At 43.9% G+C, this 19,683-nt stretch overlaps 1 protein-coding gene across 2 annotated transcripts; it reads left to right on the top strand.

The window, feature by feature from the left end:
• The first annotated feature begins 6,309 nt into the window (after nucleotides 1-6,309).
• Nucleotides 6,310-11,590, top strand: LOC123404679 (cyclase-like protein 1). Of its 2 annotated transcripts, none has more exons than XM_045098616.1 (6): nucleotides 6,310-6,837; nucleotides 7,579-7,623; nucleotides 10,461-10,533; nucleotides 10,622-10,719; nucleotides 10,919-10,989; nucleotides 11,208-11,590. In XM_045098616.1, exons 1-6 carry the CDS (start codon nucleotides 6,411-6,413, stop codon nucleotides 11,331-11,333), a joined length of 840 nt encoding a protein of 279 aa, XP_044954551.1. In that variant the 5' UTR covers nucleotides 6,310-6,410; the 3' UTR covers nucleotides 11,334-11,590. The 2 variants fall into 2 exon arrangements, with proteins under 2 accessions (XP_044954551.1, XP_044954552.1); XM_045098617.1 differs by having other exon boundaries at nucleotides 10,908-10,989; nucleotides 11,208-11,236.
• Nucleotides 11,591-19,683: the final 8,093 nt, after the last annotated feature.

Here is a 19,683-nt window from a genome sequence, read left to right as displayed (position 1 = left end):
ACTCATCGACATGCAAGTCGTGAATCCTATTACATGAACATGATCAATCTCATATATCACATATGTAACATCACATTCTTTTGGCCATATCACATCACATAGCATACCCTGCAAAACAAGTTAGACATTCTCTAATTGTTGTTGCAAGTTTTACGTGGCTGATTTCGGTTTCTAGCAAGAACGCTTCTTACCTACGTGACAGCCACAATGTTGATATGCCAATGCTATTTACCCTTCACAAGGACCCTCTTCATTGTATCCGATCCGACTAAAGTTGGAGAGACAGACGCCCGCTAGCCACCTTATGCAACAAGTGCATGTCAGTGGGTGGAACCTGTCTCATGTAAGCGTACGTGTAAGGTTGGTCTGGGCCGCTTCATCCCACGATGCCACCGAATCAAGATAAGACTAGTAACATAGAACCTAGGCTCAGATGCCACTGTTGGGGAACGTACTAATTTCAAAAAAAAAATCCTACGCCATGCAAGGATCTATCTATGGAGAAACCAGCAACGAGAAAAGGGGTAGAGCATCTTCATACCTTTGAAGATCTCTAAGCGGAAGCGTTGCTAGAACGCGGTTGGTGGAGTCGTACTCGCTGTGATTCAGATCGAGGTGGATTCCGATCTATGCACCGAACAATGGTGCCTCCGCATTCAACACACGTGCAGCCCGATGACGTCTCCTCCTTCTTGATCCAGCAAGGATAGAGGATAAGATGAGGGAAAGCTTCGGCAGCACGACGGCATGGTGGCAGTGGAGCTATGTGGTTCTCCGGTAGGGCTTCGCCAAGCGCTACGGAGGAGGGAGAAGAGAGAGGTAGGGCTACGCCATGGCGAGATCAATTGTGTGTCTCAAAAGGGCCAAAACCTCAAGTATATATATAGGAGGAGGGATAGGGAGGGCTGCCTTGTCCCCTCCTCCAAGGAGGAGAGGTTCGGCCGAGCTAGGGATGAGTCCACCTCCCACAAGGGAGGTGGATCCCTTCCTTTTAAATCCTCTTTTGCCTTATCTCTTTATCTCTAGCCGCATGGGACTTTAGGGAAGGCATTGGCCATCCCAATAAGGGCAGGTCCACCTCCTATAACAGCCCACGAAGTCCTTTGGTCGTCAAACCCCTCCCGGGGGTCCTCTGGCACCCTCCGGCACTCCCGATACACTATCGATAAGCCCGAAACTTTTCCGATGATCAAAACAGGACTTCCTGTATATCAATCTTTACCTCCGAACCATTCTGGAGCTCCTCGTGACGTCCAGGATCTGATCCGGGACTCCGAACAACCTTTGGTAGCCACAAACTATTCCATTTACAACTCTCCTTCTTGATCAAGCAAGGATAGAGGATAAGATGAGGGAAAGCTTCGACAGCACGACGGCATGGTGGCGGTGGAGCTATGTGGTTCTCCGGCAGGGCTTCGCCAAGCGCTACGGAGGAGGAAGAAGAGAGAGGTAGGGCTGCGCCGTGGCGAGATCAATTGTGTGTCTCAAAAGGGCCGAAACCTCAAGTATATATATAGGAGGAGGGATAGGGAGGGCTGCCTTGGCCCCTCCTCCAAGGAGGAGAGGTTCGGCCGAGCTAGGGATGAGTCCACCTCCCACAAGGGAGGTGGATCCCTTCCTTTTAAATCCTCTTTTGCCTTATCTCTTTATCTCTAGCCGCATGGGACTTTAGGGAAGGCATTGGCCATCCCAATAAGGGCTGGTCCACCTCCTATAACAGCCCACGAAGTCCTTTGGTCGTCACACCCCTCCCGGGGGTCCTCTGGCACCCTCCTGGCACTCCCGGTACACTATCGATAAGCCCGAAACTTTTCCGATGACGAAAACAGGACTTCCTGTATATCAATCTTTACCTCCGAACCATTCTGGAGCTCCTCGTGATGTCCAGGATCTGATCCGGGACTCCGAACAACCTTTGGTAGCCACATACTATTCCATTTACAACTCTAGTGTCATCGAACCTTAAGTGTGTAGACCCTACGGGTTCGGGAAGCCTGCAGACATGACCGAGACACCTCTCCGGTCAATAACCAACAGCGGGGTCTGGATATCCATGTTGGTTCCCACAGGTTCCATGATGATCTCATCGGATGAACCACGATATCATGGATTCACTTAATCCTGTATGCAATTCCCTTTGTCTATCGGTATGATACTTGCCCGAGATTCGATAGTCGGTATCCCCATGCCTTGTTCAATCTCGTTACCGACAAGTATCTTTACTCGTTCCGTATCACATCATCCTGTGGCTAACTCCTAGTCACATTGAGCTCATTATGATGATGTTCTACCGTGTGGGCCCAGAGATACCTCTGTGTCACACGGAATGAGAAATCCCGATCTCGATTCGTACCAACCCAACAGGCACTTTCGGAGATACCCGTAGTGCATCTTTATAATCACCCAGTTACGTTGTGACGTTTGGTGCACCCAAAGCACTCCTACGGTATCCGGGAGTTGCACAATCTCACGATCTAAGGCAAAGATACTTGACATTAGAAAAGTTTTAGCAGACGAACAACACGATCTAGTGCTATGCTTAGGATTGGGTCTTGTCCATCACATCATTCTCCTAATGATGTGATCTCGTTATCAATGACATCTAATGCCCATGATCAGGAAACCATGATCATCTACTGATCAACGAGCTAGCCATCTAGAGGCTCACTAGGGACACATTGTGATCTATGTATTCACATATGTATTACGGTTTCTGGTTAATACACTTATAGTATGAATAATAAACAATTATCATGAACTGGAAATATAATATTAAACACTTTATTATTGCCTCTAGGGCATATGTCCAACAGAAACAACCATTTAATTGAATGTAGCGCATGAAGAATTACTTAGCTGTCTGATGGCGCAGGAGTGGCCGAGTGACGAAGGAGCGTCCAACTGAGTAACAGTGCACGGAGCGGCCGAGTGATGAAGGAGCGTCTAGTTGAGTGACGGCACAGAGCGATCGAGTGACGAAGGAGCGTCCGGTCTAGTGAAGGCGTGCGGGGCGACCGAGTGTCGAAGGAGCATCCAGTCGAGTGGCGATGCGCGGAGCTGCCGAGTGATGACGATGTGTCTCGTCGAGTGATGATGCGCGGGGCGATCGAGTGATGAAAGACCGTCCGGTCGAGTAACGGTGCGCGGAGCGACCGAGTGACGAAGGAGCGTCCAGTCGAGTGGCGATGCTCGGAGCTGTCGACTAACGAAGGAGCGTCCAGTTGAGTGACGGCACGCGGAGCGGCCGAGTGACAAAGGAGCGTCTCGTCGGGTGAGGGTGCGTGGAGCGGCCAAGTAACGATGCGCGGGGCAGCAGAGTCGAGAATGTTGTCATGGAGGCGCCCGACCAAGTGACGGCGCGCGGAGCGATCGAGTCTAGCATGTCATCGAGAATGACGCACATAGGCTTCCAGGTAGACTTTGTATGAGATATAACACAAACTAACATAAAATAATCTTGAAGTAATTTAATGTTTGTTGAAATGATTCGTGTAAATTGCATCCATAGACACTCGCTGGGTGTGTGAGGTGCCTGCTGGTCAAAACCAGCAAGAGTCTAAAGGGTGAAGGATCCGACTGAACTTGTGAAAGTGAAGGATCTCACATGAAGATAAAGAACCGAGCGCAAAAGTACATTCGGTGGCGTGGCCTCCGAATGAACGTCATATGCGACTTACTTGACACTCCGTAATGCATAAATAATTATTTAATTGAATGCAGTGTGTGAAGAATGTCTTAGCTGTCTAACGACGCGCGGGGCGATCGAGTGAAGTAGATGCATCCGTTGAAATGGCGGCGCGCGGGGCGGCCGAGTGACGATGACACATCCGACTAAGGGACGGCGCGCGGGGCGACCGAGTGCTGATGACGCGTCCGACTGAGGGACGGCGCGTGAGGGCGGCCGAGTTCTGACAACCCGTCCGATTGAGTGAAGGCATGCAGGGCGGCCGAGTGATGACGACGCGTCCGACTGAGCGACGTCGCGCAGGGTGGTCGAGTGATGACGACGCATCCGACTAAGGGACGGCGCGGGGCGGCCGATTGCTGACGACGCATCCGACTGAGCGACGGCACGCAGGGTGGCTGAGTGATGATGACGCGTCCTACTATGGGACGGTGTGCGGGGCATCCGAATGATGAAGACGCATCCGACTAAGGGGCGGCCGACGGGGCGACCGATTGATGACGACGTGCAGGACGATCGAGTGATGACGACGTGCAGGACGATCGAGTGATGACGACGCGTCTGACTGAGGGACAACGAGTGAGAAAGGCGTGTCGAGCTGAACGATGATGCACGGGATGGCCGAATGCCTTATTTTGGTCGTTACCAGCTCCGAGATAATGGCTAATTAATGAACCACTAATATGATCGTTGGAGATCACTACGCCGTGCAGTTTCCTGAACTTGCACGCATTTACCTGCATGCAGGCAATTAAGGAGGAGGTGGCGCACTCACCTCGTATGGTTAATGGAAAAGGACGGGTCAAGGCCTGCAACTGGCGATAGAGGGAACAACCGCCGAGCCTAGAGACCTGCCTGACGAGCTTCCTAGTTTCCGTGCCGCGCACATCGCAGTGAGCGCGTCGGATATCACTGCTGAGCGGACGACGCCTCCAACGCCAGCGGGAGGGGCGCCTCGACCATGGGGATCTCTGCTGAGTAGACGACCGAGCCGAGGAGCTCCGGTTGTCGTCTAGGCTTGTATCTCTCCATGACGCTCGTCCGATCTGTGCTCGGTGGTGCAGTGGCGCTGCCGCTATTGCACGCTCTTTTTGGTTGATGCAAAGAAGATGATGCGGCCGTCCTCTTCGCTTTTATTTTCTTTCCTTTTCGATTGATCGACATTTTATGGTACTCACATGAACACATGTGCATGCAGAAGAAAAATAGTCATTGTTAGATTAAAGATCGGTTGTAAGTAAAGAGATAGAATGGAATGAAATTTCCTGATCCCTATGTGCGAAGATTATCATGTCTCTTCTGTGAATAGAGTGATGTTTGGAACATTTTGGATCAAACTTTCCGTCGATGATTTTTGATCAGCGAGCGAGGATCGAAAAAATAAACCCGATAGACGCCACGCCCCAAGGTGGGGGTCAACTGTCGTGGTAACGATTCCGACAATAAAATGGGGTAAGATAAAGAAGCATGATCTATCGAGATGCAAATAGGTGATACGGTGATTTTAACGAGTTCGGGTCTCTCGTGATGGAGATAACAACCCTACGTTTCGTGATTCGTGAGGCTTCGTTTTATCTGTCATGGACATGAGTTACATGGCATAGAAAGAGCCAGAGCTCCACGAAAAGAATGAGCCCCTAGGGGAGAATAAGCTGGTCCCTAGCTATGTGGAGGGGGGTGACTTATATACAGTGCGGCACCCCCTCATTTTTTATGTTACAAGATGGGGCATTGATATCATAATGTCAGCCCACTAGAGAACCTCCTCTATGCTTCGACTGCTTTGCCGACTGTTGGTATTTTCATACCCGAGTGACTCATACGGCCGAGTGGTTGACTGTCATCCGAGTGGATGGAATGTACTTGTCCGAGTAAAACCGTACCGAGTGGATTAGATGTTGTAGCGATCCAGTCAGAGTTTTCTTATAGTCCTTAAACTAATAATGAGGTGCCCATGGGTAGGACGTATAGGTCAGGCCTATGACCCTACCCTAGGGCTATATCCCCGTCAGGCGTCAAGCACTCCACTGCAGCACAGCCACAAACACATTGCGGCGTCGTCTGGCGCTGCGACGACGACGGGTTGCTCCGATGAAGCACGTGACGAGCGACGCGACGTAGTTGCTGTAGACAGAGATGCCAGTTGTGGTGGTCGTCGTCGCTTCCTCCCCCATTCGTAGCAGCGGTGGTGTTGGTGGGGCGGCGTGGCGATCGGAGATGACGAAATCTCGTGGTGAAGCTTGACGAAGGACTTCAACAGAAGAAAAAAAATATGTGAACGAGAGCTGCGTGTGGGGATAACGCTACGTGGGATAAGTGATGGTGGGCCCTAAGCAACGCGCATCAGCCACGAGAGATGACTTACACAACAACAAAATCAACCGGTTAATTTAAAACATTTTCTATTTCATAACAAAATTGTCAAACCATATGAACATACCAAAGGAATGAGCGTATGGTCGCATTTCCAAGAGATGGACACGACCGCACGAGTAGATATTTTGCCCGGGGACTGTTTGGACAAACAGAGAAACTATATGTGGTTTCAGTGACCGCCTCTTAACACTACCCGTCCTCCCAATCAGCCGACGTGTTCTCTCTCAAAAAAAAAAAAAAAAAAAAAAAAAAAAAAAAAAAAAACAGCCGACGTGAGAAGCAGAGTGATCACTTCCCAGGATCCACATACTCCATAGCAAGAGCGTTCGGCATCCTCAAGTAGGCGACCATGGCGGCCCGAGTGGCTCTCACCATCTTCCTGCTGATCCTCCTCCCAGCGCACCATGCTCTCGCCACGGCGGCCGGCGACGCGCACCCAGGCTACGCGGACGCGGAGACCAACACCTGCGGGCCGGCGCTGGACCTTGGCGCGGCCGGTCGGCGTTACGGCCCGGGGCTGGAGGAGTACGGCGGCGGGCGCATCGTCGACATCACGCACGCGTTCCGACCAGGCATGCCGGCGTACGCGCCGGGCGCGACGGTGGGCCCCGTGGTGCGGCTCAAGGAGTCGATGGAGAACGGGTCAGACTACAACTTGTCGGAGCTCAGTATGGAGTGCCACATAGGAACCCACGTCGACGCGCCGGGGCACTTTAACCAGGCCCACTTCGCCGCCGGCCTCGACGTCGACACGCTCGACCTCGAGGTCCTCAACGGTGAGCTCCCCGGTTTTCTTCGTCCAAAGCCAATCTTTGACGATTTTGTCACTCTCCGGCCTGCCACTGCCATGTGTGCGCATACGGTACAATCATCTTGGTTAAATTGTTGACGATTACTGATATAGTGGAAAAGACAACGGGAACTTTTTAGACATGTGGGATGAGAAGAACATGGAGAGGAATAGGAGAAGATGGGACGGGAATCTAGTTAGATGATAACGTCATATATTAAAAAAATAACCCACAAAAATTGTTGAGTAGCTGATGTATCCTCCGATTCAGAATAGCTGTGAAACTAATAGTCCACAAAAATTGTTTGAAACTCTGTTTTTCAACATACAAAATAGCATATCTTCGGTGCATTATTACAGTTATCCTTGTACGTCAGTATCTGCGATTTCAATATATATTAAAAAAGAGATGGTGCTTGTGAATGATTTGTACTCCCTTTGTTCCTAAATATAAGTCTTTAAATATGTTTCACTAGTGAACTACATACGGATGCATATAGACATACTTTAATGTAGATTCACTTATTTTGTTCCCTATGTAGACTCCTAGTGAAATATTTTAAAAGACTTATACTCCCTTCGTCCCAAAATAACTGTCTTGACTTTGTACTAGCTCTAATACAAAATTGTACTAAGCTTAAGACAGTCATTTTGGGACGGAGGAAGTATTTAGGATCGGAGGGAGTAGTTTTTTGAGAGAGAATGATTTGTTTTTATATTTGGACAGGTCCTGCATTACTGGTCGATGTTCCGAGACACACAAATATAACAGGTAGCGCATGCAAGTCTTTTTGTTCCTTCCATGGAGCTTCAGCTCCTCCATGACATCATTAGTCACCTTGCTAGCAATGTTCTTATATCATCTTAGAGATTAATTTAACATGACATCAGACATGAGTATTTTACTCGTATAGTTTATTCAATTGTTGATTTATCAGAATCATGACCTATTTTGCTTTTCATTCGTAAAAAATATGAGATCAGTTTACAATGCTTGGGACGAGCACACCAGTATCTCAACTTAACGCAAGAAGGGAAAACATAAGGTCGACTATAGATATCTTGTTGGCTCAACCAAGCGGAGTAGGTCTTCGACAACTATCATCATTTATGTAAGCAATGTAGACGCCTTGATCGTTGGCCGTCTTGTTGCCACCTGAAAACACACCTCAAAGGAAGGGAGAGGTGTCAGACCGAACCTAGGTGGTCCAAGGAGTATGACAACTTGCTAAACTAGCCTTAGATGATAACGTAAGGCCTAGCCTCCATTTGATCGAACCCAAATCACATTGGTTGAGCAACACCAACAACAACGACAACATACTAGTAGTCCCTCCGACTAGTACGGGCTTCAAAAAAGAACCCCCCCCCCACCACCACCACACACACACGGCTACACACAAACATACACAAACACATCCAAGAGGTGTGATGCATACCCACACACACACACAAACACATCATTGTCTAATCCCCTAGAGGTTTTGGGGTTTCCCTCATAGTTGTCCCGGATAGTGGAGCGAGCATGTTGCCTACAATACCTTCAAGAATAAAGGACCCCTATGGCTATGGGCATTGCCATCGTGTATCCAAAGAAGTTTTTTAGCGCAACCGGTATGTATCGGCATAGCATCCATCATTGGTGTCTCGTTGGAGATTCGTGTCCTTGTTTTATATACAATACAGACAAATGGGAATACATATGAATACATGTACTTGTGTGTCAGGATGGTTCAACTTTTACTCGGTAGAGAGAGAGAGAGAGAGAGGGGGATTGCAGAGAAAGGTGCATGCATGCATTCTCTCACCCCATACACTGAACATTTCAAAAAACTAGTTTATTCAATTCGAAAAATGTATGAAAAACCTCTTTCACTCATTTCAAAAAAACTAGTTTATTCAATTCAAAAAACCTATTTCACTCCTTTGAGTAAACTGATTTCACTCATTTCAAACATTTGAGTTTAAACATGTTTGACATGTATTCAAGAGGGGTCTCATTCTAAAGGTCTTGACGCGAGGAGTTCAAACATATATATAATTTCAAAAACAAAATTATGGTTAATTTAAACTAGCATAAATTGGATAAAAGTATGTTTTTTATAACAGAAAGTATGTTTGTTGTGTAGCAGTGTGGGAGAGAAGAGAGTCCATATATTTAATTGTGTCATGCATGCAATTCTCCGGGACCTACTTGCACCTTGTGACAGAGAATATGAGAGGTGGGCTGCTATTATACCGAGTTATACATATAAATGTACCCCACTTATGCACAGATCATAAGGAATGTGAATGGTGGATGCCATCCGGGTACATACCGGCACTGATAAAAGAGACTTTACGATCGTATATCCCGGTCAACGACCAGAAGCATGGGCTTCTCTTGGCGATGCATCACTAAGAAAAACCCGAGGGCCTTTAAAGAGGGCGGTTAGACCACCACCATTCTTGCCATGGGCCCGGTGAACGTTGACCCCATGCGCAACAAATAGTCGTAGTCATCACTGAAACTAGATGTTGGGCATAGATCTGCATCCAATTGGGCCAGCCTGTCGCTTGTCGCAGCGCCAACCGGCATGTGCTTCGTCCCCTCCTTTCACGCACCATGCTAGAGCAAATCTCAGCATACACCCCCTTGAATATGCATGGCGACCACTAGCACCACATGCACCCACATTTGCCACCGCAACCGCCATATCTGCCTGCTTGGACCTAGATCCCCTATGCACCAAGTCTCCTTGTATCCCGTTGTTTCCTAGCTTCCTCGTCACGTCGACGAGAAGATCCTCCACCAGATCCACAACCTAGGGCCACCACCTTGCCTTATGTCGATGTTCTCTATTGTCATATACTCATCCCGGTAGGGTGAGAGGTGGGGTGGAGAGAGAATTCCTTTTTGAAGATATGGTAGTTTAGTATGAATTCATTACACACTAAGAATACTAGATGATACCCGGTGGGTTGCTTTGGGAATTTTTGTGATAAATCCCAATGAGATTTGGTTGTATGAACATGAATATTTTGATTACTAATAACAAACTAAAAATGAAAATGCACACAATTGGTATATAATTACAAAGTGTGTATTGAATATAAGTAGCATAATATAACTAAAACATTTGAGCATTTTTTGCTTTTGTGGTTGGATTTTTAGTTGGGCCTTTTGCATCAACTATTGCATGTTGATGTGACATTGCTGCATGTTGAGCTAAATATGTTAAACAAGAATATTATACTTAGTTATACTAGATAATACCCCACATATTGTTGGAGAATTTTTTGAATATATATTTTTATTGAAGTTGAAACAAGAATAATTCATTATTATATAGATATAAGATATTTGTGAAATATAAGTACTGTAAAATTTTCACATGGATGGAAGCACGGTGTGTTGAATCTTTTTTAATGCATGTGCATGTTGTAGTGAAAATTTTCACATGCATGTTAGTATGTCATGGTGGCTCTTTTCTCATGCATGGTTGCATTAGGAGGTGGCATAGTTGCATGTTGAGATATATAGAATTAGTGCTCTCATATTTATAAGAGGATATGATTCTAGTGTTCGACATTTACCTTTTGAAAGGAATAATAGTTGTTGACATGCAGCTGAAGCAATGGAATCCCTAAATATACCGAAAGGTGTTCGTCGAGTTCTTTTTAGGACATTGAACACAGATAGGTATGGTCTTTTTTAAGGGAACATATTCAGGTAGATATTGTATTTTTTACCATATCATACTGCATGCATCTAAGCAAATGGTTTGTAGGGGACTCATGTGGAAGGAAGGAGGTGATATGAGTTATGTTGGATTTACAGAGGATGGTGCCCAGTGGCTAGTTGACAACACCGACGTCAAGCTAGTAGGTAAGTGGCTGCATATTGGAATTACATATGACAAGGTGGTAATTGTACATTTCTTCTTCGTTATTTTGTGTATATTTCATGTATATTTCATTTTATATCTTATCAGTTATATGACCTTTTTGCTTGGTGTGTCCAATAAATATATTCCCTTACCTTATTTAGCGTAAAAATTAACATGGTAATATTAGCAAATCTGCAGGTCTTGATTATTTATCAGTTGCATCATTTGATCACGCGCGTTCTGCCCATGTGGTCTTCTTAAAAAACGTGGTAAGATGTTAGCATGCTTCGTTTACCCAAGTGCAAAAAGAAGTAAATAGCGGTTGGCATCAGGAAACCTTATTGTCCTTTAGTCTATAGTCATGTAACCATATGCGACATATTTTCCAAATCTACTGATAAAAAATACCTTCTCAATGAACTTACTTTGCAAGAGATCACTTTATTGTTTGAAGTGATTGCTTGGTTTACTTACTTTGTTCTTTTAGGATATCATCTTAGTCGAACATCTCAAGCTAGAATACGTCGAGACCGGAATATACATGTTACACTGCTTACCTCTAAGATTGGTTGGATCTGACGGCTCACCAATCAGGTGCATTCTTATCAAGTGATCACATCTTCTCGAAGGTTGCAATCTGTCATGCCCGATGATTCTAGATATATACTTCACGTATGTAATTTAAATGATGCATGTCATGTAAACATGTTTTGTAGTGTTCATAAAGTATTTCAAATGAAAACAAAAGTGTATTACTACAGACAAGTCACCGGTGCAACACAAACGTGTTGTGTGTAATGGCACAATAATTATATTTATTTCTATACATTTATGGCTAAACTTACATTAAGTTTATGCCAGATTATGAAATAAGGTCATGGGATAAAATGACTTCATAAATTGTATTCCTTCTTAATTTGGAAAAACTTTAATGTAAGTTTAAACAAGCTAGTACAGAAACAAATAGAATTATTTTAGCTATAATGGTCAATAGTGTATGTCTATGGGTGCAACATTATGATACCTAGCTCCCAATAATAATAAGAAACTAGGAGATGACTTGATCAAATCTCACTACATATAGCAAGGGAAACAATGATATTAAATGTTGTTACCAAACAATGGCTACGTTTGAACCCATCTCCCGAAACCTGAAGTAAGTCGGAACTAACTCTATTATGAATGTTACTAAAAAGATCAACACAATATAACACACACATATATATAAGAGAGGCAAAATGCACTAACCCATAAATACGGGCATATGCAAATGATGTTAAGAAGAAGATAATGGATAAAATAAGGTCATAGGATAAGATTCAAAGACATTGTCACGCAAGCATCGCTTTCTTGGTCCATTACTAGAATAATACACACTACCATCTTGAACATTCATTTGTCAATACACCATGACAGAAACAACAAAATTCTTGAAGTTTATTACATAAAACGGGTGTGGCACTCTCATTTCCCAAGCTAGACAATAGTAGTTGAATATATAACATGCACACATCGCGCTCAAGTTTCTATCATAGTTTATATTACGTGACATGCAAACGTACTACTCATGTTTCTTAAGAACATCCATTGTTTCCCCCTCTGTGACCCCTCAATAAGCTAGTAGATATATGGGAATCAAGGGCCAATATTCACATATAATCCCTAGGAACACCTAGGGGGATGCTAGCTTCCTCAACGTTGAGAGTGCCCCATTCCCTTACATAGTGGTGAGTAAACTACAATAATGTTCAGCATTGAGTTCATACGTTGAATGAGAAGTATTATATAAGTCGCTAAATATATGACCACAACAGTCATACGAGTTGTTGCTAACATAAAAACATGTATGTTGAAAGAGAAATCATCATGCGCGATGGCAATCACGGTAGTTGATGACCCACAAGTGTAGGGGATATATCGTAATCCTCTCGTTAAGTAAGAGTGTCGAACCCAACGAGGAGCAGAAGGAAATGACAAGCAGTTATTAGTAAGGTATTCTCCGCAAGCACTGAAATTATCAGTAACAGAAAGTTTTGTGATAAGGTAATTCGTAACGGGTAGCAAGTAACAAATGTAACAAGGGTGCAACAAGGTGGTCCAATCCTTTTTGTAGCAAAGGACAAGCTTGGACAAACTCTTATATAAAGCAAAGCACTCTCGAGGACACATGTGAATTTCTTTCAAGCTAGTTTTCATCATACTCATATGATTCGCGTTCGTTACTTTGATAATTTGATATGTGGGTGGACTGGCGCTTGGGTGCTGTCCTTACTTGGAGAAACCTCCCACTTATGATTAACCTCTCTCGCAAGCATCCGCAACTACCGAAGAAGTATTAAGATAAATCTAACCATAGCATGAAATATATGGATCCAAATCAGCCCCTTACGAAGCAACGCATAAACTAGGGTTTAAGCTTCTGTCACTCTAGCAATCCATCATCTACTTATTACTTCCCAATGCCTTCCTCTAGGCCCAAATAATGGTGAAGTGACATGTAGTCTACGTTCACATTACACCACTAGAGGAGAGACAACATATATCTCATCAAAATATCGAACGAATACCAAATTCACATCATTACTTATAACAAGACTTATCCCATGTCCTCAGGAACAAATGTGACTACTCACAAGTCATATTCATATTCATAATTAGAGGAGTATTTATGACAATTAAGGATCTGAACATATAATCTTCCACCAAGTAAACCAACTAGCATCGACTACATTGAGTAATCAACACTACTAGCAACCCACAGGTACCAATCTGAGGTTTTGAGACAAAGATTGGATACAAGAGATGAACTAGGGTTTGGAGAGGAGATGGTATTGATGAAGATGTGGATGGATATTGACCCCCTCTTGATGAGAGGATCGTTGGTGATGACGATGGCTTCGATTTCCCCCTTCGGGTGGGAAGTTTCCCTGGCAGAACAGCTCCGCCGAAGCTCTAGATTGGTTCTGCCCAAGTTCCGCCTTGAGACGGTGGCGCTTCGTCCCGAAAGCTCTATTATGATTTTTTCCAGGTCAAGACCCTCCATATAGTAGAAGATGGGAGACGGAGGCCTACCAGGGAGCCCACAAGCCTACAAGGCGCGACCAGGGGGTAGGTCGCGCCCCTGGTTTGTGGCCACCTGGTGGGTCCCCTGATGTATTTATTCCGCCCAATAATTTTTATATATTCCAAAATAATTCCCCGTAAATTTTCAGGACTTTTGGAGTTGTGTAGAATAGGTCTCTAAGATTTGCTCCTTTTCCTGTCCAGAATTCCAGCTGGCGACATTCTTCCTCTTCATGTAGACCTTGTAAAATAAGAGAGAAAAGGCATAATTATTGTACCATAATGTGTATTAACAGCGCATAATGCGATAAATATAAATATAAAAGCATGATGCAAAATGGACGTATCAACTCCCACAAGCTTAGACCTCGCTTGTCCTCAAGCGAAAGCCAAAATCGATAAATATGTCCACATGTTTAGAGATAGAGGTGTCGATAAAATAGAATACGGACATGAAGGCGTCATGGCTATCTTTATAAAATCAAAACATATTGACATATAATCTCTTATGCTAGAGTAACAATTCATTCACATGGTAAAATATGAATCAAGAACTCTATTGAGAACTAACAAACTATGACCTCAGTCATTGAAGCAATTCCAATTTATCATAACATAGAAATTTTGCCGACCATGAGAATCTTTGCCATCTGCTGTTTTGTCTTTGCCGTCCGGGATTTTGTCTTTGCCGTCTGTGATGGCAGACGGCAAAGAAGTTGATTCTTGTAGTGCATACTCAATTATCTTATAGTCGTTCATAATTGCTAACACTCACGTGGTACCTATGAGGTCAAAGCTTCCATCAAACATAGAGAAAGATATGGGCTTCTAATTTGCCTTCCAACTATTTACCTCAAGGGTAATGTCAACAGTCATAACTCATGCTCACCCACATCCGAGTGGATATATGTGTCTAGATCATTCCCAAACACAAGATGATTGCCAAAAGATAAAGGAGAAATAAAGGAAGTGGTGAAGATCACCACGACTCTTACATAAGGGTAGGTACTAGAAAGTAAAGGTAACCGATAGGCCCTCCGCAGAGGGAAGCAGAGGTTGGGGAACGTTGCATGTGAAACAAAAAATTTCCTACGCACACGAAGACCTATCATGGTGATGACCATCTACGAGAGGGAGATCGGATCCACATACCCTTGTAGATCGCTAAGCGGGAAGCGTTAATAAACGTGGTTGATGTAGTGGTACGTCTTCGCGATTCAAATCGCCGTCCCACGATCCGTCCCGATCAAGTACTGAACGGACGACACCTCTGCGTTCCGCACACGTACAGCTCGATGACGATCACCGCCTTCTTGATCCAGCAAGAGAGACGGGGATGTAGATGTGTTCGCTGGAAGCGTAGCGGCGCTCCGGTGGTGGCGGTGATCTATTCCTGTAGGGCTTCGCCTAAGCTCCGCAGAAATCCGATCTAGAGGAAGAACTACGGACTAGAGGAGAGGGCTGCACGTGGCAAAAGTTGTGTCTCAAAAAGCCTCTAACCTCTAGTATATAAAGGAGGAGGGACGAGGCAGCCTTGCGCCACAAGGGGAACTCCCTTGGGTCGGCCGAACCAAAGGAGGGAGGAGTCCTCCTCGAATCCTACTTGGATTAGGACTCCTACCTAAATTGTCCACCTCTTTTGGATTTTCCACCTTTTTCCTCATGGGATTTCTTTGGATGACTTGTCAGCCCATCAAGGCTTATTGCGCAACCAGAAAACCCAGGTGGTCCCCTTGGGGCGTGATACGTCCCAAACGTATCTATAATTTCTGATTGTTCCATGATATTTTGGCTGACATTGTTATATGTTTTGCTACACTTTTATACTATTTTACACATATTTGGACTAACCTACTAACTCAGTGCACCCAGTGCCAGTTTCTGTCTGCTGATGTCTATTTTGCAGGGGCTTTTACCCAATTTTCTAAAGCCCAAAAAATATATAAAAAATAAATGAAACAGAAGCTTACGCATCACGAAGGAGGGCCAGGGCCTCCCAAGCGGCCTGCTGGCGTGACCAGGCCCTAGGCCGCGCCACGAGGTCGCCTGGGTGGGTCGCACCTCCTCCGGTGCCCTCCTTCTGCCTATATTTAGAGTCTCTAGAGGAAACCCTCGCAGACGTTCTGGAATCACGAATTTGTCCATCATACTGCCGCCGGAGCGCTTCCGAGATCGGGAGCGTCAGGAGACCTCTTCCCGGCACCCTGTTGGAGGGAGGATTGACCTCCGGGAGCTTCTCTACTACCATGGACGCTGCCCGAACGTGCCATGAGTAGTCTTCCTTGGGCCATGAGTCCATGAACAGTAGCTATGTGATGTCTTGTCTCCAATCTTGTGCTTCAATGGTTAGTCCTTGTGAGCTTCCCTACATGGTCAAGGCATATATGTAATTCTCTTGCTATTGCTACTCTCGGTTTGTTGGGATCCGGTGGATTATGAGATTCTGTTCAGATTGTTATGAGTTATATATTTGATTATCCTTTTATATTATGTTCCTTAGTGATTCATGCATGTTCTCCGTTGTTTTTAATTGCTTTGGCCAAGTAGTAGATGGGAACTCCAAGAGGGAGCGTTATGCATGATTGTGGGTTCGGGCCCCTCGATGTCTAGCTTGAGTGACAGAAACATGAGACTAGGGGATGTGCTTGTTACCACCAGGTAGAAAACTACGGTGCTTGTGACCACGGTTGCAAGAATTATTTACCTTACCAGAGTTCGTTAATGCAGTTGTCCGTTGCTTTGAGTTTACACTTTGGGTGGGGCTCGCAACTTAATACCGGAGAGGTGTTCTGGATAGATACGTCAAGGTGGATGATTAGTAAGTAGATGTTGATGAATAAACGGTCTACTTGTCTTGGCGTACTGCCCATTATTATTGAACCTCTAACTATCAACGAGCATAATTAGCATTGTGGTGCGATCATAATTTTGTCAATTGCCCAACTCTGATTTGTTTACCCTAGCATAGTTGTTTATCGTCTTTTGGGAGAGAGACATCACTAGTGAACATCATGTGACTTTGTTCCATATCACCATCATTGTTTACACCTCCATCATTTACCGCTTTCATTTACTTTCCATCGCAATCACTATTACCTTCCGCTTGTGTTTTGATCCTTTGCAAACTACAAGGCCGGAGAGATTGACAACCTCTATGTACTCGTTGAGAGCAAAATTATTTGTTGTGTGTGTAGGTCTACGTCTTCTGCTAGCGTCAGGGTGGAATACACCTACTTGTTGATCCTAGGAGTCCTCCTGGTTCGATAAACATTACAGTCTCCGTGGTTGGAAATTTACTGCTGACTACATCTCCACCTTCCACTTGGGGTATCCAAATCCATCAACTCTTCATCAAGCGAATTTCTGGCGCCGTTGCCGGGGACTCCACTCTTCAAGATAGGGGAGTTGCACGCTATCGTTTACCTTTGCTTTTTAGTCGTGTTAGTTTGCTTTCTAGTTTTTTCTTTAGAGTCTTATACCAAAAACCACAGAAAAAATTAGTTGCTTTGTTCTTGCTTGTTGCCGCTGCTATGGGTTCCACTGGGAACACCAAGTTGTGTGACTTCACTAGTTAGGCTTACGGAAGACTCCACTCTTAGTTCGCTGCTTGGGGACGGCCGCTTTACCACACATGTGGTAGAGAAGTCTCCTCCACCTACTGAATGTATCCCATTCAAAACACCACTTGGGATAATTGAAATAATTAGGAATGATTGTTATGGAGGAGATGGAACAATCAATCCTACTATTCATTTGTTAAAACTCACAGAACTATGTGAGTTGTTTAAGATTTCAGGTTTGACAAGAGATGGAGTCCTAAGGAAATTATTTGCCTTGTCACTGAAAGGGAAAGCATTAGAATGATATAGGATACTAGATGATTCTCACCTACGGGATTGGGAAGAGATTCAATATCTCTTTTACTCCAAGTTTTATCCTCTTCATGAAGTCCATGTGGATCATGGTAACAATGCTTTATGTGATACTTATATTGTTGAGTTTATTCATGATCCCATTGAAAATTATTATGAGAAGGGAACATATTCTTATAGATATTTCAATAATATCAAGTTCCCTCTCTTTATGTTGAAGGTATTGAAGCTCCACTTGTTTTGCCTTCCTATGCTTATTGCTTTGTGCTTCAATGAATTATTCTATTGCAATATTCCTATGCATAGGAAGCATGTTAGACTTAAATGTGTTTGTATTTGCTTCTTGATGCTCTCCTTTGTTCTACAACTCTTATTCCTACGAGAGCATCATTAAAATCTTAAGCCTATCTTTATGGCTATAAAGAAAGAGCTCTAGGGAGACAACCCTTGTTATCTTTACTTTGAGTTTTTACTTCCCGTTTTAACGATCTTGATGCTTGTTACTACTGTAGCAACATCATTGTATCTTTATTTTTAAGCTTTGTGCCAAGTTATAGCCTCCGATTGCAAGAAATTTCAAAAATTGTGACATGCTGTCCAGAAACAGATTCTGTCTGCTTGACGGAAACATTCGCCAAAAATCACCAGTTCATCTTTTTGATCTGTATTTGTTTGACAACATGCTCTATATAATTGCCTTTCTATAATATGTTCTGAGTTTTTTGTTTTGAGTTGCAAAAGTGCCCCGAATAAATTATTTACTACCTGTTGTTCTGTTTTTCACAGATTCTTCCATGTTTTGTGTTTTCATTATTTTGCGAATCCTAAGCTTTCTTTTTATTTCCAAAAACCTTTTGTAAATCATGAGAAGCAGTAGATTTTCATGAAAATATTTATTTCCAGTAGGTATTGAATTATTTTATTAAGGGAACTAACCACTCTAATCAGCTTATGATGAGTTTTGTATGAAGGGAGTTTTCAAGTATGCGATGGGAGAGATGATAAAAGAAGATACATGAGTGTCAAGCACTAAAGCTTGGGGATGCCCCCATGGATCCCAAGAAATATTTAAAGAGACTCAAGCGTCTAAGCTTGGGGATGCCCCCGTGCATCCCCTTCTCTATCAATAATCATTAGTTCGTCCATCTCCATGCTATATTTTTATCACTTCATATGATATGTGCTATGCTTGGAGCATTCCGTTATTTACTTTGTAGTTTGTTTTAGTTTTTATTTCTGTTCATAACAAGTCGGGACCTATCCTACCTTGTTTGGGAGAGAGACACGCTCCATTCCACTCTAGAACACAACATAGCCTTTCATGCTGATCTTTTTTGTGTGTTCTTCACCTTTTGGTAGCTACTGTCATGCTTAGCTCTTAGTTTTCATCCTTATGTTTTTAAGAGCTATTATTTAGGTTGATTTTGGAACTCTCTAGAGTTATCATGCTTATCTTGTTTAGAGAGTTGGCTTGTTGCACTAAGTTGTGTGTCTTGCATAAGTAGGTAATTGAGATTGCTATTTAAGTATAGTAGTAACCTGCAATAATTTTGAGCTATTGATTTGAGTAATGTTTGGACTATTGGTGCGAATAGCTTGAGCCTATTAGTTATAGGTGTCGTATTTTGGGAAATCCGTGTGTTTTTCAAAAACTAAAATTAGTTGAGAAATCTAGCTACTAAATTGATCGCTAACTCTAGAGGGGTTGGAATATATAGAGTACCCTCACGTTACCATGAGTCGAGGGTGTGCTAGGATAACCAAACCCCCAAACAATCCTCCTCGGGGTACTTATCTCTTTGTGAATTTCCTAACTAGATAGAGAGTTACCGATAATAAGTGTATGAGTTCCGTGTGATACGTCTCCAACGTATCTACTTTTGCAAACTCTTTTGCCCTTGTTTTGGACTATAATTTGCATGATTTGAATGGAACAAACCTGGACTGATGCTGTTTTCAGCAGAATTGCCTTGGTGTTATTTTTGTGCAGAAATCAAAGTTCTCCAAACGTCCTGAAAATTTACGGGG

This window comes from Hordeum vulgare, chromosome 6H (assembly GCF_904849725.1).
Source record: "Hordeum vulgare subsp. vulgare chromosome 6H, MorexV3_pseudomolecules_assembly, whole genome shotgun sequence".
Lineage (NCBI taxonomy): Eukaryota > Viridiplantae > Streptophyta > Magnoliopsida > Poales > Poaceae > Hordeum > Hordeum vulgare.
This window is presented reverse-complemented; position numbering and strand designations above follow the sequence as displayed.